The sequence below is a fragment of the Saimiri boliviensis genome, chromosome 12 (assembly GCF_048565385.1).
Source record: "Saimiri boliviensis isolate mSaiBol1 chromosome 12, mSaiBol1.pri, whole genome shotgun sequence".
In the NCBI taxonomy this organism is placed as follows: domain Eukaryota; kingdom Metazoa; phylum Chordata; class Mammalia; order Primates; family Cebidae; genus Saimiri; species Saimiri boliviensis.
In genome coordinates this window covers 52229492-52254671 of record NC_133460.1, presented here as the reverse complement: position 1 = coordinate 52254671, position 25180 = coordinate 52229492, and the positions used below count along the sequence as shown (strand labels likewise).

The following is a 25180-nucleotide window of genomic DNA, read 5'->3' as shown; positions in this document are numbered from 1 at the left end:
TAGACTTTCATGGTCATTCCTAGAATTAAAGGTTTTTCTTGTTCTGTTGTTTTTTTTAAGAGACAAGGTCTCATTCTGTTGTAAAAGCTGGAGTGTGTAGGGGAGTGGGCATAGCAACTTTGAACTCCTGGGCTCGAGTAGTCCTCCTGCCTCAGCCTCCAAGTAGCTGAAACTATAGGCATGTGCCACCACACCCTGCTCATTTTTTTTTTAATTTTTGTGTAAAGACAGGGTCTCACTATGTTTCCCAGACTGGTTTTGAACTCCTGTCCTCAAGCAATCCTCCCACCTTGGCTTCCCAAAGTGCTGGGAGGTATTTTATATATATACGTGTATGTATATATATATATATATACGTGTATGTATATATATATATATATATGTGTGTGTATATATATATATATATATATATATTTTTTTTTTTTTTTGGAAAAGCAGTAGTTTAAAAGATAGCGAGAAATGGGAACATAAAGTGGTGTCACTGCTGTGGAATATAGTCTGGCAGCTAAGTTTAGGGTTACCATATGATCCAGCAGTTCCACTTCTAGGTACATACCCAAAAGAATTTAAAGGAAGGAATCAAATACTTGCACACCAGTGTTCATAACAGCATTTGTTCACTATAGCCCAAAGTTAGAAGCAACCCAAGTGTCCATCAAACAAATGAATGGATAAACATGTGGTATATACAGATAACAGAATATTATTCAGCTTTAAAATAGGAAATGAAATTCTGATACCCTGCTTATAACATGGATGAACCTTGAAAACATCATGTTGGCTGGGTGTGATGGCTCACACTTGTAATCCCAGCACTTTGGGAGGCCAAGGCAGGCAGATCGCCTGAGTCTGGGAGTTCAAGACCAGCCTAGGCAGCATGGTGAAACCCCATCTCTACTAAAAATATAAAAAACTATGGTAGTGCCTGCCTGTAGTCCCAGCTACTTGGGAGGCTGAGGTGGGAGCACAGAACGTTGAGGATGCAGTGAGCCAAGATTGCGCCACTGCACTCCAGCCTGGGCAACTGGAGTGAGACCCTGCCTCCAAGAAAAAAAAAAAAGAAAAGAAAACATCATGATAAGTGAAATAAGCTAGAATTGACAAATACTATGTGATTCTTATTATAGGAGATTCGTAGAATAGGCAAATCCATACAGACGGAAAGTAGAATAAAGGTTTACCATGGGTTGTGGAGAGGGAGAGATTGGGAGTTGTTATTCAATGGGTACAGTTTTCTGTTTGGTTTTGGTGAAAAAGTTCTGGAAATGGATAGTGCTGATGGTTGAAAGATATTGTAAATGTATTTAACACTTAAAATAATGGTAAAATTTCTGTTTGTGTATTTTACCATAATATAAAAAATAGTCTAAATGGCTAATTTTTTGTTACATATATACTACCTTTTTTTTTTTTTTTTTTTTTTTTTTTTTTTTTAGAGACAGGATCTCATTCTGGGGCCCAGGCTGGAGTGCAGTGGTGTGATTGTAGCTCCCTGCAGCCTTGAACTCCGGGGCTTAAGTGATACTTACGTCTCAGCCTCATGAGTAGCTAGGACTACACGCACATGCCACCATGCCTGGCTAATTTTTAAACTTTTTTTGTGGAGATAGGGTCTTGCTAGGTTGCCCAGACTGATCTTGAACTCAAGTGATTTTCCTACCTTGGCTTCCCGAAGTGCTGGGATTACAGATGTGAGCCACCTTGCCCAGTCTGTTTAACTTTTCTGATGGTATTCTTTGAAGCACAAAAGGGTTTTATTTGGATAGTGTCCTGTTTATTTATTTCTTTTGTTGCCTGTACTTCTGATGTCATAGCTAAACCATTGCCTAGACCAATGTCATAAAGATTTGCTCCTATGTTTTCTTCCCAGAGGTTTTATAATTTTAGCTTTTATTTATTTGTTTATTTTTGAGATGGAGTCTCACTGTTGCCCAGGCTGGAGTGCAGTGGTGTGATCCTGGATCACTGCAACCTCTGCCCCTGGGATCAAGCAGTTCTCCTGCCTCAGTCTCCCGAGTAGCTGGGGCCACAGGCACCTGCCACCATACCTGACCAATTTTTGTATTTTTAGTAGAGACGGGATTTCAACATCTTAGCCAGGCTAGTCTCGAACTTCTCACTTCAGGATCCACCAACTTCGGCCTCCAAAAGTGCTGGGACTACAGTTGTGAGCCACTGCGCCCAGCCTGTTTTAGCTTTTACATTTAGGTCTTTGATCCATATTGAGTAATTCTTTTTAATATAATGTAGAGGTCCAACTTCTTTCTTTGCCTGTAAATAACCAGTGTCCCATGACCATTTGTGGAATGTAACAAGCTTTTCTTGCTTTTGCAGTTTTAAAGGAGTAAAGTGAAAGATTGGAGTGGTAATTTGCTAGAATGGCTAAAGTGAAGTTATTTTTCTTGATAGCAGGAGACTTCAATAAGGAAGCATTGACAAGGAGGAGATTAAAGATAAAAGGGAGGCAATAACTGCTGGAGTAAGGCATGTGGGGTTAGAAAGGATAGAATCAAAAGCATACTTAGAAAGTCTGCCTCTGTAAGGCTGAAGGACAATGATCGCACCAAAGTACAAGAGGGAAAAAATAAGAGTAGATATTTAAAGGTGTTGGTAGCAGGGAGGGAAGTTGAAGATATCAGAAGACAGGTACTCTGTGTGTGATAGGTTCCAGGATGGAATAGGAACAGTTTGTTCATAATGTGTTTAGTTTGAAGCTTTATTAAAATACTTGCCAATTTAGCATTGCAATTATCTGTAAAAATCAAGTCAGTAGTTGGGTTGGTTGCTTACAGTGTTCAAACATCCATCAAATTGTACCAGGTAGAAAAGACAGGTACGTTAACATACCAGATTAGTTCTACCAGGAACTTGGGCAGAATTGGAAGGAAAAAGTTCTTAATATACTTATTAGCTATATTCTTTACAACAACAACACTTTGATTCTTCCCATTTTTGCTACACTGAGGAATTCTATAATACACAGCCAGAAAAAACTGGCAAGAGATCATCAAGCAAATAGTTTTAGTAATATAGGATAAATCTTACATTCATTCTAAGAATCCACCATATTGTGTATCTGCCCTGGTTTAATTCTAATAGGATGTCATGTTAGTTTCATGTTCGGATTAGTAAAAACTTCTTTCTTCTCCATGTCATCTTTCTTCTTCCTCTAAGAAAGTGAAAGAAACACACACACTTTCTTTCTCTCTGCCATGCTTGCTTGCTCTCTCTGTCTCTGGAAGCTTTGACTTTGTCTGGCAGGGGGAGAGGTAAAGGAAAGCTCGTCTAAAGAAGTGGTAAACAAGGTAATATCCAAAGTCTTAATTTTGCAAAGTGAAAAAGAATATTCTGGGCAGAGAGAAGAGCATATGCACTAGCCTTAGGGCTAGAAGAAATGTGTTCTTGAGGAAATGTTGCTACAGTCTTGCGAGGAGGAGGGAGGCAGAATACAGTGTTGGAGGCTGTAAATTAGGAGACCAAGACAAAGCAGCCTGAGACACTGGAGGAATGCCTGGAGCATGAGTGTTTGAGAGAGTTTCCAAAAGGATGACATTGGTGTCACAAATGTTACCAAAGGAAAAAATACAATGAGGATTGGAAAATGTCATTAGATTTAGAAGCACAATAAGGTTATGGGTAACATTAGCAAGAGCAATTTTGATGAAGTGATAAGTGACTAAACCTAGACTCTAATGGGTTCAGAGATGAGGAATCTGACAAAGTTAGCTTGAAAAGGGAGAAGAAAGGTTGGTGGCTGGAGGGATATACAGAGTTGGGGAAGTAATTTCTAATTAAGTTGTAATGGTGTTTATTTCCTCTATGCAGTAGGGGATACAATCTACTGAGTGAAGGGAGAGGCTGAAGTGAGTTAGGGTTCGGAGTGGAAGAGGAAGTAAAAGTGAAGGGCCCATTTGAAGTTGGTATTCATGAATTTTTAGTGGAACATATCTGCTCTATTTCATGATTTTCTCCAGTAGGGTTTGGTGACACAGATACAAGCTTGGAGAAAATAGGGATTCATCCAGGATTGTGTTTGACGGTTGAATTTAGGCATTTAAAAAGAATATTGTTTAATTGATAAACTGTGGAATCAAAGCTCAGTGAGAGAAGTGAAGAAAGCAAAGGACTGATTGGGTAAAAGCACATGTAAAAAAGGGATGTAGCTGAATTTGGGGGTGCCATTTAAAATTGAGATATAGTTCCCATATCATAAATGATTTTCAAATATGCATTTCAGTCGTCTTTAGCCTTGTACAACTATAACCAGTGTCTAATTCCACAACATTTTCATCACACACACAAAAAAGTCCTGTACCCATTAGGAGTCATTACCCATTCCTCCCAGCCCCATCCCCTGGCAAACACTAATCTACTTTCCATTCGCTATTCATTCACCTATTCTGTATATTTCACAGAAGTGGTATCATATAACACGTAACCTTTTGTATCTGGCTTCTTTGACTTAATATGATGTTTCATCCATGTTGTAGCATGTTTGTAGAGACAGGGTCTTGCTCTGTCGCCAAGGTTGGAGTGCATTGGTGTGATAACTCACTGCAGCCTTGAACTCCTATGCTCAAGTGGTTCTCTTGCCTCAGCTGCCAGAGTAGCTGAAACTACAGGTGCATACCACCATGCCCAGCTAATTTAAAAAATTTTTTGTAGAGTTGGGGTCTCACTGTGTTGCCCAGGCTTGTCTCAAACTCCTGGTCTCAAGTGACCTTTCCACCTTGGCCTCCCATAGTGCTGGGATAACAGGAATGAGCCACTGTGCCTGCCAGTACTTTATTCCTTTTTGTGACAAATATTATCTGGAATAATATTCCAGTTCATAGATAATTCCACATTTTAGGTATCCATTGATAAATTGATGGATATTTGGGTCGTTTCTACTTTTTGGCTATCATATATAATGCTGCCGTAACATTTATGTACAAGTTTTTGTATGGACATAAAATTTTATCTTGGATATATACCTAGAAGTAAATTGCTGGGTCATTTGGTAACTGTGTTTAGCATTTTGAGCAACTACCAAACTGTTTTCCAAAGTGACCGCACCTTTTACATTCCCATCAGCAATGTATGAGGGCTCCAGTTTCTTCACATCCTTACCAACACTTGTTATTGTCTATCCTTCAGTAGGTGTGTTTGGGTACCTTTTCAAAACTTAATTTAAGCAGAACTTTTTTTCTTATAAAATATTAGCATTATGTAGATCAGGCTAAAGACCCCATGACTTCCCCCTAGTCAGTTCCTATACCTTACCTTGAAGGAACAGTTGTTTTATTTGCTATGGTTTTTTAAGGAATTTTTTGAAGTTCTCAATTTTAGTGGCCTTCATTTTAGCCTCCGTACATCAATCCAACTGTTTTCATAGAAGCGTTATAACAAATGAGGTTAGTTTATTCTTTCTAACCTCTAACAGAACATGTCATTTTAAAAAAATTATAATATCCATTAATAAAGATGATAGTAAACAAGAAAATGAACTAAATGCCTTCAGTAAAGATTTATTGTCCTGTATTTTAAATATTGTGGCTTTCATAGTAACAGCTATTAGTCTCCATTGTAATGAAACATTATCAGTAAAACTAATATTTTCTTCTTATTTTTAGTGCCTGGCTCTCTGGCTATGAAAACCCTGTGGTGTCTCGAATTAATATGAGAATACAAGATCTAACAGGACTAGATGTTTCCACAGCAGAGGAGTTACAGGTAGGTAATCACATTATCCTTAAGTCACTTTTACACTTAAGAGATGCTTCAGAGGAGATTTCCTGACAATGAACAGGCAGTCCTCAATTTGTGTAATAGTTTGGGACTGCAAAAGGTGACCCTGTAAGCTGCAACCATGCAAAGTGGTTTTGATAATTAATGGGGAAAATCATGATTGTTCTGTGACTTTTTTTTTTTTTTTTTTTTTTGTGACGGAGTTTCGCTCATTACCCAGGCTGGAGTGCAATGGCGCTCTCGGCTCACCGCAACCTCCGCCTCCTGGGTTCAGGCAATTCTCCTGCCTCCGCCTCCTGAGAAGCTGGGACTACAGGCATGCGCCACCACGCCCAGCTAATTTTTGTATTTTTAGTAGAGACGGAGTTTCACCATGTTGACCAGGATGGTCTCGATCTCTCGACCTCGTGATCCACCCGTCTCGGCCTGCCAAACTGCTGGGATTACAGGCTTGAGCCACCGCGCCCGACCGACTTTTAAATTAATTGTCAAAACATGAAAACTCTCAACTGTTAAATATAGATGTCTAGGGAAATGAAAAATATATATCACTAATACTTAGCACACTGTAATTTTTTTCTTCCATCCCCAGGCCTCAGTTTACCTGTCAAGTGACCAGGGTGGGTTTTAAAAAATAATTTCTCTTTTACTTTATTTTAAAGCAACTGGTTTTCCTTTATTTTAATAATGAATCATAGGACCGACTTTTTTAATCACTTCTCTTATGTCTACAAATCATTTGTCATCAAAAGCAGCTGTCCTGAAATAGTAATTCTTAACTCCATCATAATCACAACTTGACTCAAAATATGTGTAGTAAACTGGTACATAGTTATAGGGAATAAACACAAAATCAGTGTATAATAATCTTATTTGGTTTCAATAGTAAAAAATTAAGCATAGGCCTATAAACCAGAGAAAATAAATAGCTTAGTCTTCCCCTTTGTCAGACATTATTTACTATTCTTTAGTATTTTCCTGTAGAAAAATACTTTTTAAAATATTTGAGTTCCCTTTTCTGTATTAGATTTTTTGAAATTATCAAAATGTACACTAAGAAAAACCCAATGCCTTTATTAACCAATGCCTTTATTATAGCCTTTCTGGTTGCAATACTTATTTGTTAATTTTTTGAGACAAAGTCAGTCTGTGGCTCAGGTTGGAGTGCAGTAGTGTGATCTCGGCTCACTACAACCTTTGTCTCCCGATTCAAGAGATTCTACTGCCTTAGTCTCCCTAGTAGCTGGGATTATAGGCATGCACTACCACAACCAGCTAATTTTGTATTTTTAGTAGAGACAGGGTTTTACCATGTTGATCAGGCTGGTCTTGAACTCCTGACCTCAAGCGATCCACCTGCCTTGGCCTCCCAAAGTGCTGGATTACAGGCATGCTCCACTGCACCTGGCCTGGTTGCAAAATTCTAAGACAGATGCAGTCAGTATGCAGCTCATAAGTTCATTAGAAAGGTGATATTTTTGCTTTTTTTTTTTTTTTTGAGACGGAGTTTCGCTCTTGTTACCCAGGCTGGAGTGCAATGGCGCGATCTCGGCTCACCGCAACCTCCGCCTCCTGGGTTCAGGCAATTCTCCTGCCTCAGCCTCCTGAGTAGCTGGGATTACAGGCATGCGCCACCATGCCCAGCTAATTTTTAGTGTTTTTAGTAGAGACGGGGTTTCACCATGTTGACCAGGATGGTCTCGATCTCTTGACCTCGTGATCCACCTGCCTCGGCCTCCCAAAGTGCTGGGATTACAGGCTTGAGCCACCGCGCCCGGCCTATTTTTGCTTCTTTTCAACTTTTTTTTTTTTTTTTTTGGAGACAGTCTCACTGGAGTGCAGTGGTGCGATCTTGGATCACTGTGATACTGCCCCCTGGGCTCAAGTGATTCTCACGCCTCAGCCTCCTGAGTAGCTGGGACTATAGGCATATGCCACCACACCTAGCTAATTTTTGTATTTTTAGTAGAGATGGGGTTTCACCATGTTGGCCAGGCTGGTCTCAAACTCCTGGCCTCAAGCGATCTGCCTGCCTTGGCCTCCCGACGTGTTGAGATTATAGGCATGAGCCACTGTGCCTGGCCTCTTTCAACTTTAAATAATAAACCATCAATTTATCAGAAAACCAAAATGTATTCTTAAAGCAGTTAGTTCCCTTTTTCTAATTAAGTTTTAAAACTTTATTTTTTGTGTGTGTGTTTTGCAGTGATATGGTTTGATGCCATCCTACTCCATCTTTGTCAGAACACATATCTTCTTCTGTTTTTATTAATAAAAATTGTACATATTTATGGTGTACTTGTGGTATTTTGATGCATTTGTAAATGTGTAATGATGAAGTCGGGGTAATTAAGATACCCGTCACCTCAGTTTTTTTTAGGAGCATTTCAAATCTTTTCTACCTGTTTTTAAATATACAATAATAAATTGGCCAGGTGCGGTGGCTCACGCCTGTAATCCCAGCACTTTGGGAGGCTGAGTTGGGCAGATCACAAGGTCAGGAAATCGAGACCACCCTGGCCAACATGGTAAAACCCTGTCTCCATCTAAAGTACAAAAAATTAGCTGGGCCTGGTGGCACATGCCTATAGTCCCAGCTACTCAGGAGGCTGAGGTAGGAGAATCGCTTGAACCCAGGAGGCGGAGGTTGTAGTGAGCCAAGATCGAGCCATTCATTGCACTCCAGTTTGGGCAGCTAGAGTGAAACGCTGTCCCCAAAAAAATAGAAATAAAAATAAACTATGGTCACCCTACTGTGCTATTGAACACTAGAACTTATTTCTTCCATCTAACTATACTTTTATACCCATTAACCAACCTTTCTTTCTTCTCCCCGCTTTTCCCCATCCCACCCACCCTTCCCAACTCTGGTAACCGTCATCCTCTACCTCCATTGGATCAACATTTTTAGCTCCCACATGTGAGAACATGCGATGTTTGTCTTTCTGTGCTGGGCTTATTTTACTTAACATAATGAACTCCAGTTTCATCCATGTTTCCACAAGTGGCAAGATTCCATTCTTCTTATGGCTGAATAGTGTTTAATTATCTGTAAGCACCACATTTTCTTTATCCGTGCATCTGTTGATGGACACTTAGGTTGATTCCATATGTTGGCTATTGTGAATAGTCCTGCAGTAAACATGGGAATGTGGATATCTCTTTATCATGCTAATTTCCTTTCTTTCGGATATATACTTGGCATTGGGATTGCTGGATAATATAGTAGATCTATTTTTAGTTTTTCAAGGAACTTCTATACTGTTCTCCATAGTGACTGTACTAATTTACATTCCCAACAGCAATGTATGAGCGTGCTCCTCATCCTTGCTAATATGTTTTCTTTTTTAAAAAATTTATTTTGAGATGAAGTCTTACTCTGTTGCCCAGGCTGGAGTGCAGTGGCGTGATCTCGGCTCACTGCAACCTCTGCCTCCTGGGTTAAAGCAATTCTCCTGCCTTAGTCTCCTGTGTAACTGGGATTACAGGCTCCTGCCACTATGCGCAGCTAATTTTTGTATTTTTAATAGAGACAGGCTTTCACCATGTTGGCCAAACTGGTCTTGAACTCCTGGCCTTAGGTGATCCACCCGCCTTGGCCTCCTAAAGTGCTGGGATTACAGGTGTAAGCCACTGTGCCTGGCCGGGATGTTAAATTTTTTTGAAAGCCTTTTCTCCATCTATGGAGATGATCATATGTTTTTAAATTCTATTTTTGTGGTGAATTACATTTATTGAACCAACCTAGCATCCCACGAATAAAGCCTACTTGACTACAGTAAATTAACTTTTTGATGTGCTGCTAGGTTTTGTTTTCTAGTATTTTGTTGAGTATTTTTGTGTCTGTGTTCATCAGGAATATCGGCCTGAAGTGTTCTTTTTCATCATCTCTCTGCTGGGTTTTGGTATTAGAATGATGCTGGTTTCATACAGTGAGTTAGGGAGGAGTCTTTCCTCCTCAGTTTTTCAGAGTAATTGCAGTAGGATTAGTACTAGCTCTTCTTTGTCTGGTAAAATTCAGCTGTGAATCCATGTAGTACAGGGCTGTTTTTGGTTAGTAGGTTTTTTAAATTAAAATTCCATTTCAGAACTCCTTATTGGTCTGTTCAGGGTTTCAATTTTTCCTAGTTCAATCTTGGGTGGTTGTGTGTTTCCAGGAATTTATCCATTTCTTCTATATTTTTTAGTTTGTGTACATAGAGGTGTTCATAATAGTCTCTGGGGACTTTTTATATTTCTTTGGGGTCAGTTGTACCGTCACCTTTGTTATTTCTGATTGTGCTTATTTGCATCTTCCTTTTTTTCTTTGTTAATCTAGTTATCTCGCTGTTCTTAGAATTCTTTGTCTTTGATGTTTGAATTTTTTTTTTTTTTTTTTTTTTTTTTGAGACGGAGTTTCGCTCTTGTTGCCCAGGCTGGAGTGCAATGGCGCGATCTCGGCTCACTGCAACCTCCGCCTCCTCGGTTCAGGCAATTCTCCTGCCTCACCCTCCTGAGTAGCTGGGATTACAGGCACGCACCACCATGCCCAGCTAATTTTTAGTATTTTTAGTAGAGACGGGGTTTCACCATGTTGACCAGGATGGTCTCGATCTCTTGACCTCGTGATCCACCCGCCTCGGCCTCCCAAAGTGCTGGGATTACAGGCTTGAGCCACCGCGCCCGGCCTGATGTTTGAAAATTTGATTAAAATGTGCTTCAGAGAAGACCTTTTTGGGTTAATCTATTTGGGGACTTTCGAACTTCCTGGAGTTGGATACCCTTATCTCTCCCCAGACTTGGGAAGTTTTCAGCTATTATTAAATAGGTTTTCTATGCCTTTTACTCTCTCTTCTCCTTTTGGAACTCCTGTAATAGAAATGTTTAATAGTGCCCCATAAGTCCTGTAGGCTGTCTTTATTCTTTTTCATTCTAGTTTCCTTTTTTTTTCTCCTCTGAGTAATATCAAACAATGTATCTTCAGGTTCAGAGATTGTTTTGCTTAATCAAGTGTGCTGGTGCAGCTTTGTATTGTATTTTAAATTTCATTCATTGAATTATTCAGCTGCAAGATTTTTGTTTGGTTCTTTATGATATCTTTCTTTGCTGAAATTCTGATTCATGGCGGGGCACAGTGGTTCACACCTGTAATCCCAGCACTTTAGGAGGCCAAGGTGGGCAGATCATGACGTCAAGAGATTGAGACCATCCTGGCCAACATGGTGAAACCTCGTCTCTACTAAAAATACGAAAACAAAACAAAACAAAAAAATAACCAGGCATGGTGGCGCGCACATATAGTCCCAGCCACTTGGGAGGCTGAGGCAGGAGAATCCCTTGAAGCTGGGAGGCAAAGGTTGTTGCAGTGAGCCAAGATCACGCCACTGCACTCCAGCCTGGTGACAGAGCGAGATTTCATCCTGCAGGGTCTCTGGGTACTACTTTAGCCCTGGGATGTGCAGCTGCTCTTGTTGGTGGCAGGTCTGACATGTGCTGCCATGGTGCTGCAATCCAGGTGCATGCGTTTGGAATGGCTGTGGGGCCAGGATCCTGGGCTCAAGGTCTCACATACCTGCATACCTATAACCTGTACCCCAAGACCCTCGCATAACATCTGGGTCTTGGGGTACAGGTTCACTCTCTGTGGCAGTGTTGGATGTAGGTTGCCCTTAGCCTCAGGATCTATGACTGAGGCACCCTCTAGCTCAAGCATCCCCAAACTATGGCCCGCGGGCCACATGCGACCCCCTGAGGCCATTTATCCAGCCCCCTGCCGCACTTCAGGAAGGGGCACCTCTTTCATTGGTGGTCAGTGAGAGGAGCACAGTATGTGGCGGACCTCCAACGGTCTGAGGGACAGTGAACTGGCCCCCTGTGTAAAAAGTTTGGGGATGCCTGCTGTAGCTGCTTGGGAAAAGGGGGTCGGGTTGTAGCTGTGATTCTACCCCTGGAGGACAGGGCACAGCCCTGGCCCAACTCCAGGGAAGAGAGGGTGCTCTGGAGGTTTGAGTCTGGGATGCAGGGTATGGCTATAATTTAGGAACCTGAGCCAGTAGGGCTTAGTGGCAACTCCAGTCCCTGGGGATGAGGCACCATGTAGTGATCACTCTAGAACCTGGATTGGTGGGGCTCAGACGGATCCCAGACTCTGTGAGGCCAGGTCCAGTGGGAACAAGTACCCCAGAATGACCAAGTATGCTGGTTGTTTGGGCCCTGTGGGGCAGAGAGCAGCACAGCAATGACTTCACTCCCCAGAAAGTGTCTCAGCCATACAGACTCTCCAGGGAAGCAGGGTATTAGAGTTATTTGTCCTGAAGGGCACATTTCTCAGCTTAGCCATTGCTCTGTTTCCCTGCGTCTGTGGGTACTACTTCAGCCCTGGGATGTGCAGCTGCTCAGCTTGGCCAGTGCACCAATTCCCTAAGGGTAATGTGCTGCTTCAGCTCAGGCCCAGGGGACGTGACTGTTCTGAGTGGCCTGGAACCCTGGGATGCAGGGTTCTGCCAAAATACTGTTTTCTTGGAAGGGGAGTGCACAGCTGCAGCTCCTGCCTCATGGAGTTGGGGGAAGGGTAGGTAGAGCAGTTCTACTTCTCTTGGCCCCACCGGGAAGGGTATAACAACTGCTGGCAGCTCTGCTTGGGAATGTCAGGCCTCCAGGTAGGCCTCCATTTCTGCCTTAGCTTCAGGGATGAAGGGGTGCTGTGGCTACTGGCCCCCAGAGCAAGACATACTCTAGTAGTAGTTCCAGTTCTACCAATATTCTCCTTCTGGTTTCATCAATAGCACTCTTAATTATGTTCTCCTTTGATTTTTGTCAGCATTTTATTGTGTTGTGTGATTGAGGGAAAGAGTTAAGTATCCTTCTCCTCATTTTAACAAATAAGAAAACTGAGATTATATCCAAAGTTACCTACATTGTAATTAAGAGAGCTGAAACTTGAACTCAGACCAAGTATTTTTCTTACATTTTATTTGTCACACTGGGACATTGTCATAACCAACTGAAGCTGTTAGGGCTCTTAGACAGGAATAATTCAATTAATATTAACTTCTTCCCTTTTTTAGCAGGGAAAAAATATGAAAGAAAAGGGATTTTATTGAAGTAGATTGGGAGTTTGCCAGCATTTGGGGCTTTGGAAAATATTTTTTGATTTAAGTTCCAAAGGAAAGTGTTTAGTGAAACAAAATGATAGGAATCTCAAATTTTAGCTTATGTATTAAATTTTTTAAAAATTAGCTGGTTGTGGTAGCATGCACTTGTAGTCCCAGCTACTCAGGAGACTGAAGTGGGAGGGTTGCTTGTGCCCCAAAGATTGAGGCTGCAGTGAGCAATGATTGTATCACTGCACTCCAGCCTGGGTGACAGCTTGAGACCCTCTGTCTGGTGGGAGAGTAGGGGATTGGGGAAAATAGATAGATATATGTTATAGTTGCTATCCTTAGTTTTTCATCCCTGTTTTCATAGGAACTCTCATTGATTTTTGTTTTTTTATTGAGACAGAGTTTTGCTCTTGTTGCCCAGGCTGGAGTGCAATGGTATGATCTTGGCTGACTGCAACGTCCGCCTCCCAGGTTCAAGTAATTCTTCTGCCTCAGCCTCCCAAGTATCTGACTATAGGTGCCTGCCACCATGCCCAGCTAATTTTTTTATTTTCAGTAGAAACAGGGTTTCTCCATGTTTGCCAGGCTGGTCTTGAACTCCTGACCTTGTGATCCGCCCTCCTTGGCCTCCCAAAGTGCTGGGATTACAGGCATGAGCCACTGCGCCCAGCCTTATTGATTTTAAATACTTTTCATTTCTCTGTAAATACTTGACCATGATCTTGTCGATTTTTTTGAATAGTCATCTTCATAGTTCTTTCATGCTTTGTGTCTTTCCTCCAGGTAGCAAATTATGGAGTTGGAGGACAGTATGAACCCCATTTTGACTTTGCACGGGTAAGTTCAACAAAAAAAAAAGAAGAAAAGAAATTCACTGAGGCTTATGCATTACATTGTTAAAGAAAAATTTATTCTTGACACTTGTTAAAGATAGTAAGGCAGACTTCATTCAAGGGGGTACTATTGCAATAGGTATAGAGACCACTGCAGCTGCAGTGGGATTTTGCAGTAAGGGTGAGAGATTAAGCCCAATTCTAAATACAACAAGGAAAATTGGGAATTTACAGCCAATGAGCAAGGGTGGGTATTAGTAGATGGAAAATTACTAAGAGGTAAAGGAAGGATTCTAGCTAAACTGACCTAACAGGATTCTTGCTGAAGTCAGGGCAGGGTGATGATCACCCAGGGGATAGTGGAAGATGAAGAACCCAGTTAGATTTTGAGGATGATCACATGGCAAGGATGGGGGATTCTGGCTAACCTGACTTAGCAGGGTTCTTGCTCAAATTGGACAATGCAGAGATAAATACCAGAAGCCCAAAGTCAGGGCCTAGTCGAGGATAAAGTTCAGCGGAGCCTGAGTAGTTTGGTCAAGGAGAGATTCTTTGTCAACATGTTAATTCTGTTTTTAACATTAAAACTTCATAGCCTATTGAATTTGTGGAAATATTGTGTGGCAGATATTCTGTGAATTAAAAAAAAAAAAAAAAGCACCCACCGAGATGCCTAATACAATTACTTAAGATACTTTTAAATGCATTGGCAAGCCTGGAAGAAAGTAAAGGCTATTCCACCAGGCAAACTGAACAAAGATGATCCCAAACCTAGACAATTAAAGAGGGGACAAAACACAGAGGCTGGAGGCACGTGCCTCCAGGAACTACAGCTTTGGGAATTAACAGCGCTGTAAGAGTATCTGCCACAGTGTAGGCTGCTGAATTTAAGACCCTGGAATAAAATCTCAATCTCCACAAGGATTGCACCTCCAATGAAGAAAGAATGGGTTTGAAAATAAATCTCTTGACTGGGTGTGGTAGCCCACGCCTGTAATCCCACACTTTGGGAAGCTGAGGCGGGTGGATTACCTGAGATCAGGAGTTTGAGACCAGTCTGACCATCATGGTGAAACCCTGTCTCAAAAAAAAAAAAAAAAAAGAAAAGAAAAAAGTCTCTCGTGATGCAGGAGACTTACAGGGAACTTTCTGTTTCCATCCTGGATGGGGCGTAGTATGTATGGGGAGCTACTTTAGGGAGTACTATGTGTGGAATTTTCCACTTGTGTCATGTTAGCACTAACAAAGTTTTGAACTTTGGAGCATTTTAGATTTTCGATTTTTGGTATGCTCAACCTGTATTCCATGGTACGGATATATCACAGTTTAGCCATTCACCCATCGAGGACATTTAGATAGTTTTTAGTTTTTGGCTATTACAAATAAAGATGTGTATACATTTCTGTGTGAAAAGCACATTTTCATTTTTCTGGGAGAAATGCCAAGAGGTCATATTGTATTTTAATTTAGATGTAAATATCTAGATATTAACTCTCTAGCTTGATGGAAGTGCTGAAAGTCACTTTACTGGCATTATTAGAAAAATAATACTAGGGGCCAGGCGTGGTGGGTCATGCCTATAATCCCAGCACTTTGTGAGGCTGAGGTGGGCAGGTCACTTGAGGTCAGGAGTTCAAGACCAGCCTGGCCAACATGGTGAAACTTTGTCTCTACTAAAAATACAAAAAAGCCAGGCATGGTGGTACACGCCGATAGTCCCAGTTACTTGGAAGGCTGAGGCAGGAGAATTGCTTGAACCCCGGAGGTGGAGGTTGCAGTAAGCCGAGATCATGCTACTGCACTCCAGCCTGGGCAAAACAGCAAGACTCTGTCTCAAAAAAGAAAAGAAAAAAATACTAGGAAACACTTCAGTAGGTCGTGAGTTCAAAGTAAGTCTCAAGGTAAATTTTTTAACCACAGGGAATAAGCTTCAGGAATGTAGCTGAGAGGTGGCTCTCATGTCTTATTTTTTTGGAAGCTAAAATTGTAGGTATTAATTTTTTTTTTTTTTTTTTTTTTTTTTGAGACGGAGTTTCGCTCTTGTTATCGAGGCTGGAGTGCAACGGCACGATCTCGGCTCACCGCAACCTCCGCCTCCTGGGTTCAGGCAATTCTCCTGCCTCAGCCTCCTGAGTAGCTGGGATTACAGGCACACGCCACCATGCCCAGCTAATTGTTTGTATTTTTAGTAGAGACGGGGTTTCACCATGTTGACCAGGATGGTCTCGATTTCTTGACCTCGTGATCCACCTGCCTCAGCCTCCCAAAGTGCTGGGATTATAGGCTTGAGCCACTGCGCCCGGCTGTAGGTATTAATTTTTTAAAATCTGTAGTTAGCAGATAATGGCTGTTATTTAGGCTAGTAAGTCTGATTTTTATTCAGTAATCTTGTCTAAAGTATCCAGTATACAAGTTCAGTCAGCAAGTATTTGAGACCAGGTGATATGGTGGCTCATGCCTACGATCCTAGCATGTTGGGAGGTACAAGGCAGGAATATTGTTTGAGCCCAGGAGTTCAAGACCATCCTAGTCCACATAGCAAGACTCCATCTCTACAAAAAGAGTGCCTGATATTTATAGTGCCCTGGAGATTACAAAGGAAATTTTTGGGGTTGTTTTTGGCATATTCTTCAGGATATTACTACTAATGTTTAGTTGCCACTAGAGTATTTGTATTACTGAATTTTTACACCATTGAATTTGCTGTGTTTTTATTCACAGAAAGATGAGCCAGATGCTTTCAAAGAGCTGGGGACAGGAAATAGAATTGCTACATGGCTGTTTTATGTAAGTTGTGGCTAAAATTTTTAGGTTAAGTTGTGATTTGATCACATGACTCATTTTAATGTGATGTTTGTTCTTTGTAGCTAATTTAGCATCCTATTTACCATTTTTACAATTGAGTAAAGGGAGTTAAGAATTTGTTTGCATTTGCAGCTTTTTCAGGCTGTCAGCTAGATGTTTATCACAGAAGCTTTTGGACAGACTTAGAATTGATAATGCCACTACTTGCAGACAATCAATATTTTGGCATATAGGCTCTCTGTTTAGTCATATATGCATATATAAGAATCTCTATTAATTTCTGTACATACACATATTCATTTCAGTCAACTTTTCTTAATTACATTTTTTATTGAAGTATATCAGAAGAGTGCACAAATTAAGTGTTATAACTTAATTTTCAGAAAGTGAACACTTCTGGTGTATTCAATACTAAGATCAAGAAATAGCACATTACAACCCCCAGAAGCCCCTACCCCCTTTAAGTTTTAAAACAGTATGATCATAATTCAATTTTCAAAATTGTTTATATGTTTATATATATGGAAAAAAGTTTTGATTATAGTGTTTTTTCTAGTTACCCCAAATAAATCACTCCAAAACTCTTTTCTGAATGGTTTAAAATAACAACAATCATTTTTTTAATGAATCTCTAATAGTTGTGAGGTTGACTGGACCCAACTCATGGTGCCTGCTTCAAATCTGACATGCATTTGCCATCAAATGCCTGGCACTGGGGTATCTTGAAGGCTAAGGTTGAGGCTGGCTGTCAGCCAGAATGCTTAAATTCTGGCCAATACCTGTGGCTGAGCTTCCTCACAGCATAGTGACTGGATTGCAAGAGTAAGCCTCCCAGAAGAACAATGTAAAAGTACATGATATTGTTTTTTGTTTTGTTTTGTTTTGTTTTGTTTTGTTTTTTTGAGACGGAGTTTCGCTCTTGTTACCCAGGCTGGAGTGCAATGGCGCGATCTCGGCTCACTGCAACCTCCGCCTCCTGGGTTCAGGCAATTCTCCTGCCTCAGCCTCCTGAGTAGCTGGGATTACAGGCACGCACCACTATGCCCAGCTAATTTTTTGTATTTTTAGTAGAGACAGGGTTTCACCACGTTGACCAGGATGGTCTCAATCTCTTGACCTCGTGATCCACCCGCCTCGGCCTCCCAAAGTGCTGGGATTACAGGCTTGAGCCACCGCGCCCGGCCAAGTACATGATATTGTTATGACGTACCCTCAGAAGTCACAGATGTCATTTCTGCTGTATTCTATTACAGCAGTGACAAAGATCTGCCCCGCTTCAGGGAGAGGGCACATAGACCCTGCCACTGCAGACAAATGTCAGTGTCATATAAATGCATGTAGGATGACATATTGGGATGTATTCTTTTTCATTCATTCATTCATTTAAATAGAGATGGGGTTTCACCATGTTGGCCAGGCTGGTCTTGAACTCCTGACCTCATGATCTACCTGCCTCGGCCTCCCAAAGTGCTGGGATTACAGGTGTGTGCCACTGCACCTGGCCATATTGGGATGTGTTATATTTGGAAAATGCAATCTGCCGTAATGTCATAAACTTTGTTAACTTAAAAAATACATTTTAGGCCAGGCGCAGTGGCTTACCCCTGTAATCCCAGCACTTTGGGAGGCCGAGGCAGGCAGATCACTTGCAGTCAGGAGTTCCAGACCAGCCTGACCAATGTGGTGAAACCGTGTCTCTATTAAAAATACAAAAATTAGCCAGATGTGATGGCACAGGCCTCTAGTCCCAGCTACTCGGGAGGCTGGGGCATGAGAATTGCTTGAACAAGAATTGGAGGCAGAGGTTGCAGTGAGCCGAGATCACACCACTGCACTCTCCAGCCTGGATAACAACAACAAAAAGGTATTTTATATCTACATCTAGACTTAATTTTGGTTATTTCATTGCTTATCCTTTGTCCCCATTTGAATTAAATCTTTTTTGCTGTCTGCAGTATCTCACTCCCTACCAAATCTCTCTGCTCAATCTATTTTCTTGTCTCCCTGCTACCTTCCCCGTGTTCTTTTTTCTTCTTTCCCTTCTTCCCTGCCTCCTTTTCTCCCACCTTCCCAATTTGTATTCCTCTCACAACTCCATCTTGTTTCCAAAAGGATGTAAGGTACATTACAAAGATTCATATAAAAAAGAGAAATATCACAAAGGGAAAACCAGGAGAAGGTTAGTACAGTATAGAAATTCATACTGCAAAGGCTTGCATATTTTCTAGAAGTGAGTCTCCTTAGAGTCTGTACCAATTTATATCCCAATTTTAAGTGGGATATATTTGTCAAGTATGTTTGTCAGACTTTTTGATCTGTGTATCTTTCACTTATCAAATTAGCAGTTATTGTGGCTTTCAGTTGCATTTCTCTTATTAGAGAGGTTGAGCATCTTTTCAGATGTTTAAAAGCCATTAGTGTTTACATGTTCTTCGTTCTCCTTATATTTCTTTGTTTTATGAATATTGATGCTGATTTATTTGGCCCACTATTCATGTATGTTAGATTATTTGACTATTATATTGTTAGATTATTCATTTCTCCCTCTTAATGTACACACCCTTCCTGAAATAGATGTATAGCATTTTAATTATTTTTTCCATTATTTAAATACTGTTGCCAAATGGGGCACATAAAATATCTAAAATTACTTTTCCTGTCATGCACAAATTCTTAATTTCCTCAAAGTTAATTATTTCCATTGGTTAAATGTTCTTAGCTGTTTATTGCTAATTATATATTTATCATTGTAAAATACCTTTCATCTCATTTAATGCTTTTTACCTTGATTTAAACTGTGTCTCATATTAAGATCATACCCTGTTTTCCTTGGAAAGCATTTGCCCCGAATATTACTGTTTTATTTTCTGTGTAAGTCACTTATAGCAAATAGTTGGATTGTGCCCTGTGATATAATCAGTTCGTACATTCTACTTAGGTTGCTTTAAAAAAACCTTTACTGTATGATCCTTATGTCCTTTGCCTCGTTTTATGTGATTTTAAAACCTTAATTTAAAAGGTTTTCCTGTTGGCCAGGCTCAGTGGCTTACACCTGTAATCCCAGCACTTTGGGAGACTGAGGTGGGCAGATCACCTGAGGTCAGGAGTTCAAGACCAGCGTGACCAACATGGAGAAAACTCGTCTTTACTAAAAATACAAAATTAGCCAGGCTTCGTGGTGCATGCCTGTAATCCCAACTACTTGGGAGGCTGAGGTTGTGGTGAGCCAAGATTGCACCATTGCACTCAAGCCTAGGCAACAAGAGTGACACTCTGTCTCAAAAACAAAACAAAATAAAAGGTTTCCATGTTTATTCTAAGTTACCTTTTATGACTATAACTTTATATAATCATTTAATTTTCTCATTTTTATTTAATATGTTTGATTCCCTAACATGAGAAATGGCAAAACTGATTTTATTTTTCTTATTATTTTTATTTTACATTTATTTATTGAGCACCTACTGTTCTAGACGTTAATGATAAGCAGTGAACAAAACAGATGAAAATTCCTGCATCCCTGAAGATTACATTCTAGTACAATAAAATCCATATACTGTATCGATTTATTAGTTTTAGTTGTTTCTTTTCCCTCTGGCTATACGTGCCTATCCCAGATTATATCCCCATTCTCCCTGACAGTTTTTTGGTAATCATTCCTTTGCTTTTTGTAGTTTTCTCTACTTACGTATATAAACCTAAATGGCATTTTGTTTTACTTTTGAAAAACCGAGTAACATGTACAGAGCCTTGGGAACAAATCCTTCTGTCCCCAGTACTCTAGTATCCAATATCAAGTCTTTATTAACGGCAGTTTTACTTTATTTTACCAGCACGTTTGGTAATAACCTTTCTTGTTTTTTATAGATGAGTGATGTGTCTGCAGGAGGAGCCACCGTTTTTCCTGAAGTTGGAGCTAGTGTGTGGCCCAAAAAAGTAAGCTTGTTTGGTTTGTTTTTGGTTTATTAATTTTCTCCCTAAGGAAAGGATGCATTCTTATTCATGGCCTAATTAATGAATTACAGTTTTTTCTTTTTCTTTTTTTGAGACATCATGTTCTCACTCTGTTGCCCAGGCTGGAGTGCAGCAGTGCAAACATGGCTCACTGAAGCTTTGACCTCCTGGGTTCAAGCCTCAGCCTCCCAAATAGCTGAGACGACAGGTGCACGTCACCATGCCCTGCTAATGTTTAAATTTTTTAAACAGTGTCTCTCTCTATTGCCCAAGCTGGTCTTAAACTCATGGGCTCAAGTGATCCTCCCACCTCAGCCTCCCAAAATGTTGGGATTACAGGCATGAGCCCCTGTGCCCAAATTACATTTTTAAAGGTAGTATACTTACGGACAACATTATTGCTAGGTAAAAGTTCTGGTATTGGCCGGGCGCGGTGGCTCAAGCCTGTAATCCTAGCACTTTGGGAGGCCGAGGTGGGTGGATCACAAGGTCAAGAGATCGAGACCATCCTGGTCAACGTGGTGAAACCCCGTCTCTACTAAAAATACAAAAAATTAGCTGGGCGTGGTGGCGCGTGCCTGTAATCCCAGGTACTCAGGAGGCTGAGGCAGGAGAATTGCCTGAACCCAGGAGGCGGAGGTTGCAGTGAGCCGAGATCGTGCCATTGCACTCCAGCCTGGGTAACAAGAGCGAAACTCCGTCTCAAAAAAAAAAAAAAAAAAGTTCTCGTATTTTTATGGTCCTTGCCATGAGTACTTAGAGGTAATGAATGACCAGGAATTAGTATTTTAAATTTTTCATTTTAAAAATGGTTCAAAAAAACTAGCTGGGCGTGGTGGCGCATGCCTGTAATCCCAGCTACTTAGGAGGCTGAGGCAGGAGAATTGCCTGAGCCCAGGAGGCGGAGGTTGCGGTGAGCCGAGATCGCGCCATTGCACTCCAGCCTGGGTAACAAGAGCGAAACTCCGTCTCAAAAAAAAAAATAAAAATAAAAATAAAAATGGTTCAATATGGTGTTTTCCTCTTCCATCTTGCTATGTAAGATTTGTTAGCTTTGTTTTGGCAAATACTTTTGTTGTCAAGCATTTTTATGGTATTTTTTATATGATCAAAAAGGTTTTTAAAATGGTAGAATCATATTTTCAGAATTATATTAGAGGAAGATAAAATGCTGCTATAGAATTGTTCTTCTGCAAGAACAAAGGAAAATTAAGAACTACTGAAAGCGGCTAGGCACGGTGGCTCATGCCTGTAATTCCAGCACTTTGGGAGGCCGAGACAGGCAGATTACCTGAGGTCAGTAGTTCGAGATCAGCCTGGCCAACATGGTGAAACCCTGTCTCTACTAAAAATATAAAAAAGCCGGGTGTGGTAGCAGGCACCTGTAATTCCAGCTACTTGGGAAGCTGAGGCAGGAGAATCACTTGACCCTGGGAGATGGAAGTTCTAGTGAGCTGAGATCGTATCATTGCACCTGCAGCCTGGGCCATAGAGCAAGACTGTCTCAAACAAAAAACAAGAACTACTGAAAGAGATAACCTGGCATTGTATACTTGGGGATAATCTTGAATTGTTCTCCATAGGGAACTGCAGTTTTCTGGTATAATCTGTTTGCCAGTGGAGAAGGAGATTATAGTACACGGCATGCAGCCTGTCCAGTGCTAGTTGGCAACAAATGGGGTAAATATTTCATATTTTCTGTGAAGATAATGTGATTTTTGTTTCGGATTTTAAAACTATTATAATCTGTGTCTTATAAACAAAAGCCCCCACATATTTGCTTAGTATGGTTTTAACACTGTACGGAATACAACCAAATAACTGCCTAATCTTAATATAAATTTATAATCAATTTTTATGACAAATTTTGTTTTTAACTCTTATTTCCACTTATTCCAAGAAACATTGACTGACTGAAAATTGAATAAGACAGTATCTTGCCCTCAAATGGTTAATAATCTGATTAGACATACTAATGGATTATAGTGTAGTACATATTAATACAAAAATATAAACAGAAGATGATGACTGCCTAAGTTTGGGGAGTCTTCTTCAAAGCTTTTTGAATTTGGTCCTGAAGTTGAAACAGCAGTTTTCCAAACATGTTAGATACCAGGTCCTAATGTGAGGCTTGAGTAGCAGCACCTAGTGTGCAAAATTTAAAGAGGCACTCATTCTTGGGGACATGCAACTGCAGGACTGGCCACCTTTTAAAAACGTAGAAAACAGGTGAAATTAGTTTTAATATATGTTAATTAGCCCCATGTGTCCATTTTAATCTGTGTTACTAGCCACATGTTTAGTGGTTACATATAGGACATAACAAGGTTAAGGAGTGAGGCCTGAGCAGGACTTTAAAATCTTCCCTCATTATTATAGTACTTAAGAACCACTGGACTAGAATGAGGAGAGGCTGGTTGGTGAGAGAGAGTTTAGAAAGCTGTTTTCCATTGTCTAAGGGGGAGATGATAACAGCATAGATGAAAGCATCAGTGAAAAGGTTGGAGAGAAAATAAATTCGAGAGAGATACAAGGAAAATTGTCAGGGTTTGATGAATAAAGAGTAGATACAAGGGCTGTAAAAAGGAGTTAAGAATTAAGGAAGTTCTACTTTAGATATTTTGAATGGGTTCTATGGTACCAGAGACACACACAAAAAAATAAGAAAATGCCTTTTGGGATACATTTTTAAAAGGTATTTTGGAAGCTTAATGAGCATATATAATAGCAGTGGTTGATCGGAGAGTTTTTCCTTTAGAGTGGAAAGTTTGTGTTATTAAAATGTCTTTGTATTTTGGAGGTTGTACTTTGAAAACAGTACATGAAGCAGCATTCTGCTCTGTCTGTACCTGTATCTTAAGTCCATTTGTGTCTCATTTCAAGCCTCACATTGATCACTGGAAACTTTAAGAAATGCACATAGACTTGGAAATATACACACATGTATACATATATGTACATAAACACAAATGTGTACAAATATGTATGTAGATTTATAAAATCTGTGTTTTCAGCATTTAGCCACGTTTTTAAGTAGCATCTGCCTTTATCTGGTTTTGGTGTCAAACTTCTATCCCATGTTGAAACTTTGTCATAGACCTAGCTTTTAGAAACTAAATATTAATTAGATGGGGGAAAATTAATATATAACTTTTCTCTCACAGTATCCAATAAATGGCTCCATGAACGTGGACAAGAATTTCGAAGACCTTGCACCTTGTCAGAATTGGAATGACAAACAGGCTTCCCTTCCTCTCCTATTGTTGTACTCTAATGTGTCTGATACACACATTTCCTAGTCTTAACTTTCAGGAGTTTACGATTGACTAACACTCCATTATTGATTCATTCAGGAACCTCATCCCATGTTTCATCTGTGGACAATCACTTTGTGGATTTTTCTTTTAAAATTAACACTAAATCACCATATTGCAAATGTAAAACCTTAAAGTGCAGTTGATATCACAGAAGACAAGGCAGAGTTAAAGTGAGGAATTTTTAATTTTATATTTAAAGGACTTTTTGGTTGGATAAAAATTTGAGCATCCAATTTTAGCATTTCACTACATCTCAGTTGGTGGGTGTTAAGCTCTAAATGGGCCATGTGATAGGAAACAAATGCCTTACAGATGTATCTAGGTATTATGTTTACCTAGTGTCTTACTCTCTCTTCTGGATTTGCCTGAAGATTAGTAATAAACTAGGACACTAACTGGGTTCCAAGTGATGTTTGCCCTTTCATAAGATCTTCTAAGTTGATTTTTTTCCTCCCAAGTCCTTTTTAAAGAAAGTATACTGTATTTTTACCAACTCCCTCTCTTTTCTCATAGCTCTTCTGTGGTGAATTAAATGTGCTTTAGTTAAAAAAAAAAAAAAAAAAAAAAGAAATCGAAGTATTTTAATAGAAAGTCCTGCATAACAACACTGGACCTTCTTCACTAAAATGCTCATCACTTAGTCTGTTTTTTTTCCTCCCTTTTAAAAAATGACAGATGATTTTGTCCAGAAATTTTGCTGTTTTTCTTAATGCTAATACCTTGCCTCTTATTCCTGCTACAGCAGGGTGGTAATATTGGCATTCTGATTAAATACTGTGCCTTAGGAGACTGGAAGTTTAAAATGTACAAGTCCTTTCAGTGATGAGGAATTGATTTTTTTAAGTCTTTTTCTTAGAAAGCCAAATGTTTGTTTTTTTAAAATTCTGAAATGTGCTGTGACAACAATGACCTATTTATGATCTTAAATCTTTTTTTAAAAAATGTGTGTTTTCTGTGTGGTGTTTTCGTATTTAAATCTGAATGTATGACATGGCAGTAACAAGTTAACTTATGCTATTTCTTTAGTACGTAGGGCTTAGGTTTATACTCTTGGTTTCCACTCACACTAATGTCACATGGTTCAGGAAGAAAAATTTAGGCTTTCTGAAGTTTCAGATATTTAATCAATAAAAAATGTATTTCCTTCAAAGAGAGCTCTAAAGTACTTTACTATGGTTACAGAGTTATTACAAGCCAGGTGTGGTGGCTCACGCCTGCAGTCCCAGCACTTTGGGAGGCTGAGGCAGGTGAATCACCTGAGGCCAGGAGTTTGAGACCAGCCTGGCCAACATGGTGAAACTCCCTCTCTACTAAAAATACAAATATTAGTTGGGTGTGGTGGTGCACACCTATAGTCCCAGCTACTTGGGAGGCTGAGGCAGAAGAATCACTTGATCCCTGGAGGCAGAGGTTGCAGTGAGTCAAGATCGTGCCACTGCACTCCAGCTTGAGTGACAAA

The 25180-nt window shown here is 40.2% G+C and overlaps 1 protein-coding gene across 2 annotated transcripts in view; it reads left to right on the top strand.

Annotated features, from left to right (window-relative positions):
- Window positions 1–24871, top strand: part of P4HA1 (prolyl 4-hydroxylase subunit alpha 1) — a 92896-nt gene extending 68025 nt beyond the window's left edge. For both annotated transcript variants that reach the window (XM_074382380.1, XM_074382381.1), the window contains exons 10-15: window positions 5616–5719; window positions 13600–13649; window positions 16367–16432; window positions 20318–20386; window positions 21988–22084; window positions 23569–24871. In XM_074382380.1, the coding sequence (XP_074238481.1) occupies window positions 5616–5719; window positions 13600–13649; window positions 16367–16432; window positions 20318–20386; window positions 21988–22084; window positions 23569–23639 (457 nt within the window). In that variant the 3' untranslated portion in view covers window positions 23640–24871. The remainder of the gene's footprint in view (window positions 1–5615; window positions 5720–13599; window positions 13650–16366; window positions 16433–20317; window positions 20387–21987; window positions 22085–23568) is intronic.
- The last annotated feature ends 309 nt before the right edge of the window (window positions 24872–25180 follow it).